General features: G+C 40.4%; 1 protein-coding gene across 7 annotated transcripts in view; it reads left to right on the forward strand.

Annotated features, from left to right (window-relative positions):
* NCKAP5 (NCK associated protein 5) overlaps positions 1-18,194 on the forward strand; it is a 962,935-nt gene that overhangs the window by 350,678 nt on the left and 594,063 nt on the right. For all 7 annotated transcript variants that reach the window (XM_019522509.1, XM_019522508.1, XM_019522512.1 and 4 more), the window contains one exon: positions 732-805. In XM_019522509.1, coding sequence (XP_019378054.1) covers positions 732-805 — 74 coding nt within the window. The remainder of the gene's footprint in view (positions 1-731; positions 806-18,194) is intronic.

The raw sequence follows: 18,194 nt of genomic DNA on the forward strand, positions 1-18,194 counted from the left end.
TTGCCTAGTGTACATAAACTCATCCCATAAATCTTGAGATCTGTAGGGAAAAGTGGTCCATCCCAAGTCGAACTCTCACCCAAGACCTGCAGAGAGGCTGTTCTGCAGACTTTCTGTATCAGGGGAATGGTGGAGGAAAATTCTAGGTATATTATGTCAATCAGTGATTCTCAACCAGGGTGCCTTGCCATCCTTTGAAGGGCACCACAGGAAATGTGAGGAGATAAGGGAGAAGATCCGCAGATAAGAGCAGGCTCAGGCTCCGGGTGTGAAGAGATGAGCAGAGAAGGGCAGGCTCAAGCTCTCCCATTTAGCCTCTCCTCTGCCTCCACTGCCTGGCCCCTCTGCAAGGAGGTAAGTACTATACTAAACAAATGAGTTTTTGAAATGGGGTACTACTCAGTTCACAAACGGTATGGTAGGAGCCTTGAGTCTAATGAGGGATGCTTTGAGTCGAAAAAGGTTGAGAACTGCTGGTGTAGATACTGATGACACTCATGCATCTAGCTCAGAGTTTCCCTAGTAATCTCTGTACAGGGCAAGGGATTTATATAAGAACCCTCTGGTGCACGTACAAGCCTACATTACAACTGTGTTTTTTCTGTTGCTATGAATTTTGTGCGTTAGGATTCCATTGGCCCCCAAATGAACTTGACCCTCAAACTGTAAATCAGCATTTTAGCAAGGTTACAAAATATATGCCAATCAAACATTTTGATCCTTCCTTTTAGGAATATATGGACTCAAATAAATACATAGAGCATTTAGTGACTCAGCTAGAAGAGCAACGTTGGAACCTATGGAGGCAAGTACAATTTATATTATTTTTAAATGAATGTAACAATCCATAGTTTTGACTCCACATGTAAGGTAAAATAGACAGGTATCCAATCTGAACCTCTTCTGAGATGTGGCCTATGGAGTATTGAACTTTAACCCAATGAAATATCTCAGCCATGTACAACACAGACAGTTGTCTCTCTAAATTACAGCTTTGACTAGAGAGATCCTTTGATATATCATAATTCTCAGTGTATGAAAGCTCTGTTTTTTAAACATGCTGTGCTAACTCTGTTTTGAAATATAGGCAGCTTTATTGGAGTAGATTTATCAGAGCTTTTAGTATCTTTAATTATCTGTGTCTCCTTCAGTGTTATGTAAAAGGACACACATAACTGCCCCCCAAATGGTAATAATTTGGGCAGCATAGCAAATTCAGAGTTTTAAAGCCTAACCTAGCTGCTTTTAGCAATCCTGCTTCAGTGAAATGAAAGGAGTACTGATTGTCCAGTAAGTACTTTTCACATCATCCTCTCTTACTACCCAAGGTCTATACCTAATTTGTATATACAAATCTCATGGGCACTCCTGGCTCACTTAGAGCAACCTCTATAGAGTGCTGCTTCCGGAAAAATAGTATAGTACCAGAAACATTTATATCATCAGGTCACTAGCTGTTACTTTTGTGAATGACATTTGAGTAGATTTAGAGAAATGTAATTTGGCCTACATAATGAGGATGGGCATTACTAGTCTGGCATCACTAGTAACACATCAGCAAACGATCCAAGTAAAACATCCAATCAAATCACTGATGCACACAGAGAAAACATTTTTAGGATCAAATGCTATGTCTGTAGATGTGCTGGGAGGTTGCTCCAGCGCACTATAATTGCAGTGTGCCAGGGCAGACTTGATTAATCGATTAATGGAGTCTGATGGAGCATGCTAATTAGTGTGCTCCAGCCAGCCTCTGTACCTCATATATCCGTGTCTCCGTGTTTCCAAATGGTAGCGGGGGCGATTTAACTAAAGCTCGTTCAGTGGGTGGCTTTGCACATTGTTTGATATGTGTCTGATGAACGCTCCTGTCCTTTAAAAATTGAATGATTATAGTAAAAGAAAGGAGGTTTATATGCAATATTACAGCATTCAGTAAACAGCGTTTGAATCAGAATGAAGGATAATAGAAGCACTATAGTGAACAGGGAAAAAATAGAAATGAACAATAAAGAAAATTAAAATCTCCTTGAGAGCCAGCAGAGAGTAAGATTTTATTGAATTATGAATTGACACAGCAATGTTTTAAAGTGAGTGTTTTTTCAAAATTAAAGTCAGCATTTCCTCTGTTATTTTTTACAGAACGATAAAGGTAAGGGTGTCCCATTTGCAGGTCATTGAGGCACTTAGGTAAAAACATCAGTCTGGCAATGAGTCATATGAAAAAAAAGCCCTTTGGGTTTGGATAGACTATTTTAAATTACTAGATTTTAAAAAAGGGAATCTCTGATACGTGGAGGATTATGGGACTAGCTCATGATATTCAAGGGAAGTACTAGATTTTGTGTAGTCAAACAGATGTTCTAATAAATCAGCATAGACCACTTCTCAGACTTCATTATGTCCTTGATTTGTGACTGCCACGTTTTTAACCTATTGGGTCATTGGGCATTGAACCTGACATTGAACGATAGCCCCCAGTTTACTCTAGGCTAGCTAATAAAAAAGACAGACACAAATTCTGAACATTTAGCTCTTTCAACATTACTTACAGCCTGGACTGATTTATAGCAACCAGTCTGAGACTGAGGAGACTAAAACTGATGTCATGGTGCTGATATAGAACGTCTACATTACCACATGTACAACAGCAAAATAAAAGGCACTTAATTTGATGCAGGAGCAGAAATTTCTTTTTTCTTCTCATTTTACAGCACTTGATAGATTTTACTTTCTTCATGTGGCATAACCATCTGTTGTGGAACATAGAAATTTATTGCTCTAATCACACTCCCAGGAGGACTGGTTATGTTTAGCTCATGTTTCATAGCTTTCTGATAAAACAGACCTCTAGACCAGGTCCAGATTATCAATGTCGAAAGAATTTCAAAAACATAACGAGAGTAACCTTGGTAGTATGCAGAAGCGCAGCTGTTTTTGACCGATGCGTTTTTTTTTTTAAACGGAGGACCATTTAAGGATTATTGTTAAATGAAAAATTAAGACAGTGATTAAGATAGAAGCTCATAAGTAGAGAGGTTGGATCATGAAATAAGAGATATAAAAGCATATATTTGGGGAGAAGGATGTTTCTTTTTTTTTTCCTTGGCTGTATCCTCACATGTTCCTCCAGTTTATTTGAAAATATTAACATATATATAGAGGGACAGATTCAAGTCCAGCCAAAGTCTGTTGAAGCCACTGGAGTTAAATTCATTTTTGATGCATCTCAGCCTATGATCATGCACTGGAACATTTGAGATTATTTTAGATTTTTTTCTGCCTAATCACACATTTAAAAATAGCATAAAATATTTGGCCAGAAAGGATTTTTTTCCTTACACTGGTACTTTCTCATGTACTCATTCAGTGCTGTGGCTAATTTGACAAAATTGTAGTTTCTATGTATAATTCCCATGTGAAGAAACCATAAGATAAGTAAACTATTTGCTCCTGCTGCCTTTGCAGAATGACCACAATTGGGTCAATTGTCTAAGTAAAGATTACAACAGTCGATCTTCATGTTCAATTCTTGTTTGTGTGTTTATTTGTTATGTATTTCTTTATTAGATTGACATTTGGCCTTAGAACTGTAATTCGCTATTTCTTTTAGCATAAAGAAGAATTAATATTTAAGCATGGCATGCTTGTTATAAAGGGTCTGATCTCACTCCTGTTAACCTCTATTTTATTATTGACTTCAGTGGAGCTTGGATCAAACCTAAGTCTTTCCATTTGTGAAAAATGTTTAAAAAATGTTTTGCATTTCAGAGGAAGTATAATCAGAAAATAAACTGAGGATCCATAGCACTTAGATCTTACAGTGAAGGAAAACCCAGAGAGAGAGAGAGAGAGAACAAGCATACAACAACACAAGCACATGCATAAAGACCTAACAGCATTTTTTCCAAAGACAGATTTAAAAAACAGACTTTCTCAAATAATTTTGCTCTGCTTTCATCTAAAGCATTAACATGTCTCTATAGTCATGGGTTTAATGCTTGTAAATGAAGGCAGTGCCAAGCATTAAACAGGTTGCTTTTGTCGTAATCATAAACTTCCACTGGGAGATTTTAATTGGTCTGCAAGGAAAATGGCTCCACAAGAATTCTTAATGGTGAACCCAGATTAAAATAATAACTGTGATTAATTTTAAAATGCTTGACTAGAAAGCACTAAACACTGGGGAATAAGATGCATGACAAATGGAAACCCTAATGTCCTTTATGGTGTTACAGAAGTGAAGGCTTTGAAAAAAATATCTAATGCTACCAATGAAATAAAGTTGTACTCTGTAATGCTGCCAATGAAAATGAAATGCTACCAATGAAATAAAGTTGTATTCTGTAATGCTTTTTCATTTCCTGATGGCTTTTTCACTATCTTGGCTGAAGAACCCACAGGCAGGATCATAGGAAAGTAGGGCTGGAAGGGACCTCATAAGGTCATCTAGTCCAGTCCTCTGTTCAAGGCAGGACCGTCTTGGGGAGCTCAGCCATTTAATCCCTATTTTGACCATTCCTGATTAGCCTACACCAGTGAGCCTGAATGGGATTTACTTTAGAATCCAGGAGTATTGCCTTTGGTCATCTGACAGAGATCCCTATGAAGAGATCTGGGGCTTTCCTTCTCTCTCTCTCTCTGTCTTTTGTGCCTCAGCCTTGTATCTTCTGACACTTCCAATTTTTGTTATTTGATAAAGCAAGGGGAAAAACACAAGTTTTGGAGTGTCACTTAAATCTTGATCGCTCATGTTTGTCAACTTAGTTGCCATGTTTCTTTGATCCTAAAACAGTACATTTATAAAACAAAAGAGGCACAAGCACTAACGTGCGTCTTAAAATGCTGAAGTACAGTTGTGAGTGAGGCAAGACCTTGGCTTGTGATACCCATCTCTGTTCTTCACGTAGCTGCTAATTACAAGCCTTAGAATATGTCTTCTGTTTATACTTTCTGTGAATTTGGTTCTTACAACAGCAATGAACAAGGAGAATCGGCACGATTGAAACATTAGAACAAGGATAGTAGTTTTCCAATGCAGCTGACAACGCCACTTCAGTTCTTAGATACATCATATGCTTTACTGGCAGTAGTGAATACATTTCCTCTAAGACCCAACATTTAGGCTCCAGAGGGAAAGGCTATTAAGAACACGTCTGATATTTGAACAAATGTACATGTCTTTAGATCAATGTAAATTTGGATGGTTCAATGAACAGGGCATATGTTGTAACTTGGTTACAAAAAGCACTACCATTGCTTTATCTGTGAATTTAAAAGCCTCGCTTCCTTTGCGTCTCTGGTACAATGCCTTGTGTCACACCATACTTTTTTAAAGAGCCTTTTTCATGATTTCAAGCTGGTTAGGTTGACATTGTGGATCCTAGTGTATAGAAAAAGTAGATATTTTGTCATCTGCTAAATTGTATGTATTGTAGAACACTAAGAACAATCTATGTCCCTACAGAAAGATATGCTAAAAGGAGAATGCCTATAAAAATGGTCACGTAACAAGATAATTTAAAAATAAATATAGTGATTGCATTAGCTGTATAGTGGACCAAAGATAACAAAGACACCAAACTGCAGAATTTTATTGCAGTATATGTGTGTTAACCCTCTAACGTAAAGAATAGCACAGTGATGGTGAAGACACTAGATTACTTATCACCTAAAAATGGTCATAAAAAATAGCTCTGTACTTGTTTACAGTGAATATTAGTTGTATCAAAGTGCCGTTGAAATAACTTTAAACAGTACAGTGACACCTTTTTTAAGTTGGCACCAGTCCCAAAATCTAATCCATTCTTCTGATATTGCTTGTTCTATACAAAGAAAAAATGTCATGAATAGATATAAAAAGTGTCTACTGGTCAGTCATTTTGTAAGTTCAGAAATTGTGTGTTTATTTAAATCAACAAGAAATATTCATGCTAAATTTACACTTTCATGGAGTAATACCTACATTACCTATGCTACCAATATTAATTTAACTTATTATACAAAGCACAGCTTGTAAAAAGCTCTGGTTCATGAGAAGTATGAGGCAAGGTGCGTGATCAGGAGAGAACATGTGCAAAGCAAAATTCCTGTCAGAATATGGACCTTCCCTGCACCCTTAATTCAGATATAACTCCCATTCACATTACCAGCAATACTTCATAAGTAAGAACTTAAATTTTGGGATCTCGTTATCTACATCATTTCCATAGTAATTTGGAGCTTTTTATGTACAGAATATTTTTCATATTAATAGATTGCTATACACATATAATATATAACCTGGAGTAAAACTTGGAAGTTAACAAAAGGATCAGTAGTTTCATATAATCACAGTAACAAACTTAAATAAATTAGCCAACGTTTTAATTTATAAATATTTTAACAAATGTATGTAATAGATCAGGGTTTTTTGCACAGATGTGTGGTTGTCTTAATAACAAAACCGCCTGAACCATGAATTGATTTGTTTCTCTGAAATTAAAAAAAACAGGAGCCTTGAGCAAAATATATTCCTCAGATTTATTTGGTAGAATAAAGATCACAAATGTTCCCTACTAAGTTGAAAGAAGAAAACTCCAGCAGGGAAGAGTATAGATGGTCTATCTGACATATGGATGTTTGTTAAAAGCAAAATACATGAACAGCCCAGAGTGAATTATTTCCTCATTTGTATGCAGAGAAATGAAATGTATAATCTTAGCATGGTTCACTATTTGTTTTACATTTTTATAAAAATGAACCCCTTTTGTGTATCAGATGCTCTTATTACTTCCATAATTATTTAGGGTTCAACAGCTGTTGGGAGTTGCTTTTACCTGATCCCGTCTGTATTAGGCAGATGGTTATAGTCTGGGTCTCTTGAACTATATGCACTGTGGTTCAGTCAGAAGACATTAGGCACAGTATGCATCTATATATACAACTCTATCACAACATGGGTCAAGTACTGCTCTAGAAAATTAAATGTTTGCTTTGAAAAAATATTGGACCATTTATTAATCTGAAACTATCCCAGCTTTAGGTGTAGTACTACAGCTGATCATCAAGATCACAACGTGTAACGTGGAATATGCAAAATATATGTAGGAGATGCATTTCTGTCAGTTTAGCAAGTTCTTTTTAAAAGATGAAATACTCTCCAAACTTATTTAAGGGGAAGAAAATAACCAACATGAAATAACCAACAATAATTCATACCAAGTTTAATCTTCTGTTCCTACTAATGACAAGATTCTGCTTCACTTAACTTACTTCTACCTTACCAAGGAAGAAGTGGCTGTAAGTAACAATGACAAGATCTGACTGTAAGTCTTTAATACAGGTTACTTCTAAAATCTTACTCTGAAAAACTCCTAGAAAACAAATAATATATATGAAAATATTATGAGTGAGAGAGATTTTACAGACCTCTCTCTCTCTCTCTCTCTGTAAAAACTCTCACTCATTATAAATGCTTTCTTACATATAAGGAAATGAGGTAGATATTGATCCATATTAAACCATGAATAATTACATGCCTACCATTGGAGTTAAATCAGTTTTATAAAAGGCTAGCAGATTTGTGCCTATATAAACAGTATATACTATTGTAATATGCTGTTGGGACAAGTCTGCATATAGAAATGTTGGTAGCAGTTTTTTTATCAAGTGTTTCTTTTTTAGCCTGCATGGAGATAGAGAAAATGCTCATAAATTAACTGGAATTATAGAAAATCATGACTGAGTGTAGAGGAGAAGAAGAATCTTATCCTAAGAGAGAGAGAAGAAAAAGAGAAGAAAAAATGTATACTAAGGTGTCCTTTTACTCATGCAGCTACTTATGGAGAACACAGTGCATTCCAGTCCTCCAACTGGAGCATGCTAGTCATTCTCAGTGCACTCAGTGAAGTTTGATGCACCTTAATGGAAAACATTATCAAAATTGGGAGCATTTGATTATGCCATTTTTGTCCGTTTCAGTTGAGAGGCTGATGACAGAATGAGCCTGAAACTGGAATTATTCTCACATCTTTGGTCTTTTTGAGGAAGCTTACACTGCTGCTGCCCTGTCTGGGCCTTCCTTTGATGTGTAGATAAAGGACTTTGATCTCCCCATTTGTCAGACTGCCATCTTTCCCTGCAAACTTTTTTCACGTATAAAACACAAGTTCACTAATGGGTTGACACTGATGACAGGGTGCAGACAGCAGTGCAGCTCCCTGCTGTAACTCAGAACACTTGGCAGGCAGCGTTCTGAGTTGCACCAATCCCCCGGACCAAACAGAAGTTCATCCTTGGTTGCAGGGGAGAGGGGAATCTGCAGCCAGTTTTCCCTAGCAATGGCCTCTCCTCCCTGCCAGCTTGTGCTGTTTTTACAATGGGAGGGGAAAAGGGAGCAGAGGGAACTCATTCTGGGGGTTCCCCAGCCAGTGCTGGAGCTGGGGTGGGTGGAGTTGAGCTCCACCACCCTGATTTCAGGGGAGCTCCAATCCACCCACGCCATTCTTCAGCAAGGGCTGAAAATACCCCAGACCAAACTCTCTCTGCTCCCTCATACAATGAAGGTTCAGATTTTTGCTGGATTGGGCTCTTTTAAAGCACTCTGCAGCCATGCTCTTCTGTTTGGTCATGGCTGTAGAGCACTTTCAGGGGCCAGATCAGGCAAAATCTGTCATTTCTCTCTGTGCCTTTTTTATCACCACATCACAGACCCCTTGACCCAAAGAGCAGGAGGAGAGGAGTATTATTAAGCCTGTTTTACAGATGGGGAATGACTAACAAATATATTAAGCAACAAAGATGGTATAAGAAATCTGTGGTCAAGCCAGAAATTGAGCTTAGATCTCCTGAGTTTTAACCCAGTGCTGTAAGAACAAAATCTTATTGTCCATCAAATCACAGTATTCGAGGTCAACTAATCCACAGATTCACAGTTGTTTAGGGCTGGAAGGGAGCTCATGAGATCACTGGGTCCAGTCCCCCTGCTCTGGGCAGGAAAGACTGCTGGGGTCAAATAACCCAGCAAGGTGGGCATCCTGTCTGCTTTTGAAGATCTCCAGGGTAGGTGCCTGCACCACCCCTGCTGGGAGTCTATTCCAGTCTGGTCACACAAACTGTGAAGAAGTTTTTCCAACACTCCAGCACCTAAACCATCTCTGACAAATGCTTTTCCCTCTTTTTCTTGAAAACCTCCAATGAAAGAGATTCAATAGCTTCCCTAAGCAACTTATTACATTGTCTGGACAGATATTTGGCTGGGGTGATATGACCACGGCACCCATTCCTGCCCGGGGCAGGCGGTTGGACCTGGTGATCTGTTTAGGTCCCTTCCAACCCTAAGCACTATGAAACTGTGAAACTATTGTGATTGTTACAAGGTGAGATCTTATACATCCTACAGGATGGTGCCCCAAGTTTGTCAGGCTTTATAAAAAACCCTTCCTCTTTGGGGTAAATCTCCCTCCTTTACTTTTGTGGGAGAAGGCATTTTGTGTGGATTGTAAGAATGGATGGTAAATTTGTATTTTTGAGGTGGGCTATTTTACATTGGTGTACCTACACTGGTGCAACAGTCCTTGATATGGGCACACCAACAGGCATTTTTCTGGACCAGTCAAAAATGCTATACATAGCTTTAAAGTAAAATAAGGACATCTGTGCAACAAAAATATTACTGTGACATTGTCTCTTCCTGTTATTTGATATATCAAGCTTATTCTGCTCTGTAATTTTTTTTCCCGTTTTCTACCATGATAGTTAACACCTCTGTCCACCCTTTGTATGCATTTGGCAATTGTAAAATCCAGATGTACAAGACCATATTTTTGCAAGAATGACTTTTAGGCCTCATCCAGATCATTCATCTGGTTGCTTGTTTAGTTCTGGTGTTGGCTGTAATAGAGGTAGGAGAACTCGGAGAGGTAGGATTTAAGAGCGCTCTCCCTTTCTGGATACACATTTCCTCCAATTATGAAGAATTTGGCTGACCTGCTGCCTCTGTATGTTATATAATGAGATCCAGTATATGTTTTCTATAAATTCTATGTGCTGCATGAGACCAGTGTACATTAAGGAATGACGTTTTTCATGACTTTGTTTAATATTATGTATGTAGCAACCCATATTTGCAGATACGGTCCATTTGCACATTGAGGTTATTTTGGGGGTTTTTTTCCTTTAAAAAAAATCAGGAATACATGCTAACATAGTCATCTTCAGGGGAATAAAACATACATTTATAGCTTAAATCTGTGTAAACATTATTGTAAAAAGTCCCATAAGGGATGATGTTTCAATTATAAATCAATATTCATTAGAGTATTAAAAACATAAGCAGATTTTTTCCTATTTAAATCAGCTTGATCCTGAATTTGCAAACCATTTCTCATGTGAATAGTCCCACAAGGGTTGGGAAATTGAAAAAAAGTTTGCAAAATCCAGCCTCTTGGTTTCACTACCAGGTCTCTAATCTGAGGTCACCAATCCCACCTTGATCTCTGCTGTATCTGGAACAGTAGTCGTAAGAGAAATGCTTCGGGATAGTTCAGGATGTTTTAAAACATGCCACATTCTATGTGAGTGTGAATACCAGACAGAAATAACCATAGATGTTCCCTATTTTGCTAGAAATGGGTGTGAATACTTCCATACTTCCCTAATACTTGAGGATGATCTGGTGCTCCAGTTCACACTTATATTTCCCAGGGTCAAATTATACCTGGTTAGGGGAGGGAGGTCGCATGCAAAGGAAGAACAGATTTTCCTGCATCAGCCCTCTCAGAGCCACAGTCATTAATACAGATCAAAGGCTTTAAGCATTCTGAATCCCTATCCCCTTTTCCTACAGATAACGCTTTATTAACATGCTTGAACAATTGGCCAGATGCTACTATTTTCCTGGCCTCAGACGAGCAGGGATTTCACTTCACTTCTGTTCTGCAATATCAAACAGCAGCATTATTCAGACATTTAAAAAATATAATTGGAATCCAATCAATACTAAAACTTCATTAACTTCATTGGGAGTAGGGCTGTGCCTGTTGGGCTTGATCAAATGCCAGCTGAAATGAATAAGATGATTTCAGTAGAAGGCAACGGTAGTTGCAATTTCAGAGTCTTTGTCTACAGTGGGAAATTAACTGGCATAGCTGTTATGGAGTATTGACTGTGTTGGTTTGTCTCTGTTAAGATAATCAATAAAAGTTATTTTTACTTTGGAATAGAGTCTAATACGTGTACCAAAAATACCTGATGTGGATTAGCTCTTTCCAGAATGCCATAGTGAACGTCTGTATTTAGGATCACACTTGCTGCGTACCATACTACCTCAGTTCTCCCAAACTGGTATTGGAGAGTCTGAATATCTCTCGGGATCTGACTCGGCGTGAAATGGTTGTGATTCCCAAAAAATGATATTACTATATGACCTTGCTAATTGTTTAATATTTTGACACTATTTGTTAGTTAGTAACCTTAGGGCCTAATGTCTTAACATTTAGTCTTACATTCCTTCTATTCTGTTTCACTCCTGTGTAAGGAGAAAATATAAATTGTTATTAAGAAGGGCATGGAGACTGTTGAGTTTCGTACCAGACTTCAGTACCTTTCTTGCTTTTTTCCTTCAGATTCTTCATTATATTTCAGGGTAGAGTTTTGATCCTGAAATGCAGAGGGGTTTTTTTTAGATGAAATGGTCAGACTGATATTAGTAATTACAGGTGAAATAGATAATTCCAGATTTTGATAGGCACATGCCTATCTAAGATGTGCTCCAAGTTATTTTCACTTTGAAAAGAAGAATGGAATGAGTTGCAGATGATAACAATAGATAGGCAAATTCAATTGACAATTTCTGGTCCTGATCTCACCTGCACTAATTTTATACTGGAGGAATTTAGACAGAGACCAGTGGGCCATGTAGGCCAATGCCCTGCCTTCAACAGTGGCCAGTTGCTTCAAATGAAGAAGCAAACCTCACATACTGGACACAGCTGTTTAGTCTTACCAGCTGCCTGCTTTCCACAAGTAAACCTTTTGCTAATTACTTGTATGTTAAACTTCTGTTGTTTGCTGTTAGGTTTACTCTAAAGAGTTTTGAAATATGAGCTTTGCATTTCCGAGATCACTCCAAAGCAAAAATGAAAGTCACGGACATTTCTGAGAGCATGGTCTTTTATCTTGTAAACATTTATGCTGGATAAAATCGCTTTGGTCTTAGGGACAAGAAACAATGGTAGGAACAGGCACATATACAATCAAGTCAGCTATGCCAAATATATGAAACCCTGAAAATCTATCGGTTTTGAAAAGCAAAGAAGCAGGTGAGGAGCAACAGGGGTTCAGGAGGAGCATAGTTTAATTTCAGAAATATATATTGTTTGTAGCCACCATTATGAGCTGCAAGCTATTGTAGAAAAATGACAAAGCAGAGTTTTTGGATTGTTTCTTTGTCTTTGTTTTCATGAAATGTTTGTACTGATGGAGGACACTCCTGCTCTTAACATCAGTAGGTGCAGGATTGGTCTTAAACCATTTAATACTTGGAAAGACATTGCCATTATCTAAATATTGCTGTTTACTGGAGACTACACTGGGAATTGCAAGGAAAGCAAGACTGGAGAAATACAGATGGGGTTTGAAAATGAACCACGAAACTAAAGTTTGTGGTCTTGAACATGGCATCTAATAATCAGACATGTAATCATCAAACCAGAAGAGAACGGTGGTTACTCTCAGACTTTAAGAGTTGTCACGCCACATTGAAACCAGAAAGTTAGACTTTGCCATTGTAATCAGATAATATAAGATGGGAACTTAGGGTAATACTATAGTTTAAACCAACTTACATACCACCTGATGGGTGTTGGTGTTACTTGAATGCTGAGGTGAAATCATATATGGAAAATAAATCATCCAGGTGAAGCTAAATTTTTTATTTTCAAGCCAGGAGTATGAAAGCAGGATTATACTGTACTGTAATGTTGTTGTTATTGTATCACAAATTTAATGTAGTTTAATTCAACAATTAAAAGGTTGGTTATTTGGAAAAATGCCCCTAATGTTCTTCCTGCACTGAAGCAATTAAGCATATGTGTGACTTCAGTGTGGATAAACTTAGTCTTCATTTCAATGGGACTAGTCGTGTGCTTACATGCTCTGTCGGACTGGTGTGTAACACTGCAGGCTTACAAGATTTCAACTGATTTTAAAGACCCTATCTTTTGTCTGATATTTGACACCACTTTATTTATCTTGCTCATGCTCCTTTGTCACTTCCTTTCACAAAGTTTAACACAATTTAAAGCCAGGAAAACCCCCATAAAAACACTAGATCATTGAGTCTGATTTCCTGTATAATACAGGCAGTTATGTTTCCTCAGCTGCTTCTGAATTGAACCCAGTGACTGTTGTTAAAGCAGAACACTTGGGTCCTCAAGATCATCAGTAATCCCTCACAGTCAAGGATGACTGTCTTCCATGATTGCCTTATCTGTGGGCCCAAAGACGGGCGACAAGGCCAATCTTGGATCGATAGGGTCTGTTGCAACTCAGGCACGTGTTTCTGTGTGGGGTGGGTGGCTCTGGATTCTTGGTTTGGTACCCGGCATGCTGTTTCTGCTGCTCCTGCTTTTCCGTCTCCTGTCACCGTTGCAAGGTGTCAAAGTACTGAGATCCTTGCAGCAGATGTTTCCTGCACTTGGTGCAGTCCCCCACACGTTGATGCTGCATTTTTTCAAGTTGGCCTTGAGGACATCCTTGAGGTGCTTTCTCTGCCCTCTTCCTGAGCTTACACCTTGACTGAGCTGGGAGAATAAAACTTGCTTCAAGAATCTGGAGTCAGACATCTGGATGATGTGGCTAGTCCAGCGAAGTTGATGTCAGATGATCATCACCTTAATGGCCATGGTGTTTGCTTGCAAGGGGATGCATCTGTGCATCTGTCTTTCAGATGCCTTGGTGCATCTGTCTTCCAACTGGATTTGAAGGATCCTCCACAGGCAGTGTTGACAGTACTTCTCCAGCAACTTGAGGTGTCTCCTGTACGTTTTCCAGGTCTCAGCTCCATATACAGTAAGGTGGGGATCATAATGCTTGATAAACCATGAGCTTGGTTTTGAATCTGTTGCAGTCTTCGAACACCCATTTCCTCAGGCATCTGAAGGCTGCACATGCACATTTGAGGCAACATTGGATTCCTTCGTTGATGGCAGCCTTCTGCTAAACTTCTATTATGGTGCCACAGACAGGACACATCTACACAAGACATTTACTGTGGAGTTGCCCCAAGTAGCTCTGCAGTAAAGTCTCAGTGTCTACACATGTGGCCCTATTAGACTGCAATAAACTAATAAATGGCGCCATAGGTTAGGACTTGTAAACACAAGCATATGGCAGCATTATTTCGTGTACCACAATGCATGTGTAGACACTGAGTTGGAGCTGACCTAGGTTTGGCAGCCTGTCCTCCCCCCCGGACCCTTTGCTATCTGGGGCTGCTCCAACCCAGCTCAACATGCTGCAGTCCCAGGCAAACGAGTACACAGCATTCTTGGGAGTGATAAATTCATACTGCCTCAGAGTTTATTGCATCATGCTAACTGCATGTGTAGATGTGCCAACAGAGGACAAGAGAGACTGAGATACCGCCAGTGCCCAAGGCCTTTCCAGGGTCAGGGGGTTGATTAGATGACATGGACTCAGATTATCACGGCAGGTGATCTGTATCTGTGCTACTGAGGGAGGTGCAAAATTCCCATGTTCCCTGGTGAGAAATTTCTTCTTAAACCCAGCCCTGGCAGTGAGTTTAACCATGAGCCTATGAGCAGGATGAACAAAGGCAGGTATCTAGGAAAGAGGTTTCTCTCTGCCACCTCATGGCAGGGACACGGATAGGTTTTTCGAGGGGTGGGACAACATTTGAAGCAACCTCCCAACAAACATGGGGCTCTGTGAGGCAGTGCACTGCCATGGGGTGTGACCTGGGTTGGGGGAGCAACTTTGCAGAGGTGGTATGTGGGGCTTGGTAGCCACTGAGGAACTGTCCCTCTTGCCATCTCTACACTCCTGCTTCAGGGTACTGTTCACTCCAGCTGTTGCCAATCTCTACATTCAGTTTTAATAATATTGCTGTTCTTATTTGACTTCTGTTTCTCTCCCCTTTGTTCTCTGCCTTCTCCTCACTTTCAGCTACTACTTCATTACCTTCTGCCTGTGCATAGCTTTCTTAATTTCAGGATATCCCAAAAAATATCATATGAATTCATAAGGAGAGAATGCTTTATCAAAATGTCACTGCCTTTGCCATTATGATATCATATGTTATATTCACTAACCCAGGACTTTGACTAGGGTTGTGCTTTCCTACCTATTTCAGGACTGCGGGTATGTCTCAATAACAATAAAAAGTCAATTTCTTCACATAGCCACCAACTCTGAAGCCAAGCTATTGCCTAAACCATGCAACAGAAGTTTAGCCAATACTGTAAATACTGAAATGGCCGTATTTGAGTTTTAAGGAAACTTCCTGATTATGTCCATGTGTAAATGGTACTATTTATATCCGACAGTGGCCTCACAACTATTTCACTGAAATTCTTTTTCCTGTCTTCTTCTCTTGACTAATGTGATTCCTTCCTTTATGTACTTCCTAAGTCCCAAATTGCAAACCTCAGTGACTTGTACATATTTGGGAATGTAGCATTCCTTTAAAGTTCACAAGTCACAAAAATCTACTTGTAATTTTCAAGTTCTCTTGATACACTGATTTCTTGAGCTGTGCAACTTCATCTCTACAAGGCCTGTTCTCTGCAGTTGATTCTTTGTGTGCCTCAAATTTAGTTCCCGACTTTCTTTTGTCCCCATCTCTATCTCCTTATAATAGGCACCACACCCAGTGCGCCACCACCATCATTATCTTCGTCATGTTGTTCTTAGCTGCCCTCTTGTCGTTTCCCTGTTACCTCAAGCTCCATCATTTCCGCTGGTTTGTAACCCTTTCTCTAGCTGAGCTAGAAGGCCCCATTCAGAGCAGTTTGCCTTCCATAATTTTAGTCCTTTTTCCTGAAATTTGACAAATGGGTCTTTTGTATCGTGAGGTACCACGTTTACAGTGGACACCCACAACCTGTTGTAATCTAGATAGAGAGAGATATTGGGGCCGGTCCTGCTTTGAGCAGGGGGTTGGACGAGAGAACTTCCTGAGGTCCCTTCTAACCCTGATTTTCTATTCTATGAGGTAGTTGGTGCCCTTGCCCTTTACAAGGCCATTTACAGTGTCTGACAAAGTTGGTTGCAGCCTATGAAAGCTCACACCTCTCTCAATGAGTTAGTCTATAAGGTGCCACTCTGTCCAGCTGTAACCTGGAACACTTGTATTTGCATTTATTGCCTATGATCTGTCAGTTTTCTGTGATTTGCTGTGCATATCAAAACAATGTTTAGGGTTTCTTTATAAAGAGCATTAGGATTTAAAAGTATACTGTAGTTTCCTGTGTACTACATTGGTCTGATAACTTTTTTGTATTAAGTTCTACATGGGAATAGTAGTCAGGCATCTGGCAAAGCAACCTGACTGGCAAATATTTCACTTTACATAACTCTTAATTACTCATCACTGTTTTGATCATTTCAGCAAAAGGAGCTGGGAGCCCTCCATGGTGCCAAGCTTCCCCCCAACTTTTGATGAAAACTTTTAACAAAGTATCTACGTAGAAAGAATATATTTCTGAATATTTCAAATGACCATTATTCTATGCAGTTGTCATCGGGGAGTCATTTACCAAAAGAAATACTTTGCCTCACCAGAAATAGAAAAGGTTAACAGCCGTGCTCCCCTTCACCCCCAATAGAGCAAATTTCCATGATACAAACTATCAGCTTGCCCCAGGCCATGAATGTGCCCCCTCCCAAATTACCATCAAGGGAAAGACCCTGGCAGCTGAGCACTCCTTCTCCCTTGGTAGGGGTGCTGAGCTAGGAGGAACTGGCTGCTGACCAGCCCCAGTGGTGCAGCAACCTCATTTAAGCGGCTGCCTGATTCAAGGTAAAGCATCTTGCTCTTAAAGCAGAGAAGAGAGTGCTGAAGAAGGAAAAGGAGGGGAATCCAAGCTTGCCACCTACTTTTCCTAGCAGAAGGACCCTCAACTTCTGTGGATGGGTCTGTGCAGGGCTGGACACAAGCATGGGCAAACTGGCCTGGACAGAAAGGGGCCCTGAAAATGATAATTCAAAAAATTATTATTATCACTATCTCTGGTGAAGGGGGGCCCGATGCGAAAAGTTTACAGGAGTCTAGGTACGGTGCTGGTCCGTGACTCTAGGATCCGACTCAAGTCACCTCAAGAGCCAACAATGAGCAGGGGCAGGGCTCATCCTCCAGTGCAGGGATTGCCCGTGACCGTCCTGGCAACTCTTCCTTCCTCTCTAATCTGTGCACGAGAAACTGTAGGCATTGCTTTCCTGCCCAGGCGCGGAGGTCTGTATACTTCAGCCCCTCTTGCCTCCTGAGCTTGCCCCTCTATTATCGCTCCTCAGCCTCCTGAAGGTGCAGCTCAAGCGTAGCGGCTTCTTCACCTGGCAGGGCGGCTACCACGCATCTGTGTCCAAGAAGGCAGATTTCCTGAACCGCCTCGCGGGAGAGCCGCTCTTCCGGCGCTGCAGCGCCTTTCAGCCCGGTGGATGGAGTTGGGGAGGCAAAACTCAGGCACATCCAAGACCTGCATGGCGGACGCCTGCCAAAGGTTTTGGAAACATCTGAAGCCCCGGGTGTGGGTGGAGGATGTTTGCCCATAGCAGGGCCACTTCTGCTTGTGGATTAGTTTGGCCTTATTTGGCCTTGGATGCAGTGATATCTATATCTATAGAGATAGATATCGATCTCTATAGATATATAGAGATAGATATAGGTATAGATATATAATGATCTGAAGCCTCTGGTGGCACACAGACCCCTTCCCCCCCCTTCTCCAAAGCTACACGCGAGAGCATCGTCCTCCACGTGGCCAAGGTGGGGGGGGGGCAGGGGCTGCCCCGGGTTGTCCCTGCAGACAAAGGCAGCCCGGGCTGTCCCCTGCCGCCCCCTCCCCCGGCTGCCGGCGCAGATTTGTCAGAGCCATTCAGTCGAGACGGATGATGATTGCCGCAGATGGGCTGGAGCTGACGGCCCCGAGCCGCGGCGGCGAGCAGGGGCCGGGGCGGCCGAGCCGGCGGGCGCG

This window comes from Gavialis gangeticus, unplaced genomic scaffold (assembly GCF_001723915.1).
Source record: "Gavialis gangeticus isolate Ggan-Ray unplaced genomic scaffold, GavGan_comp1, whole genome shotgun sequence".
NCBI classification, from domain to species: Eukaryota; Metazoa; Chordata; order Crocodylia; family Gavialidae; genus Gavialis; species Gavialis gangeticus.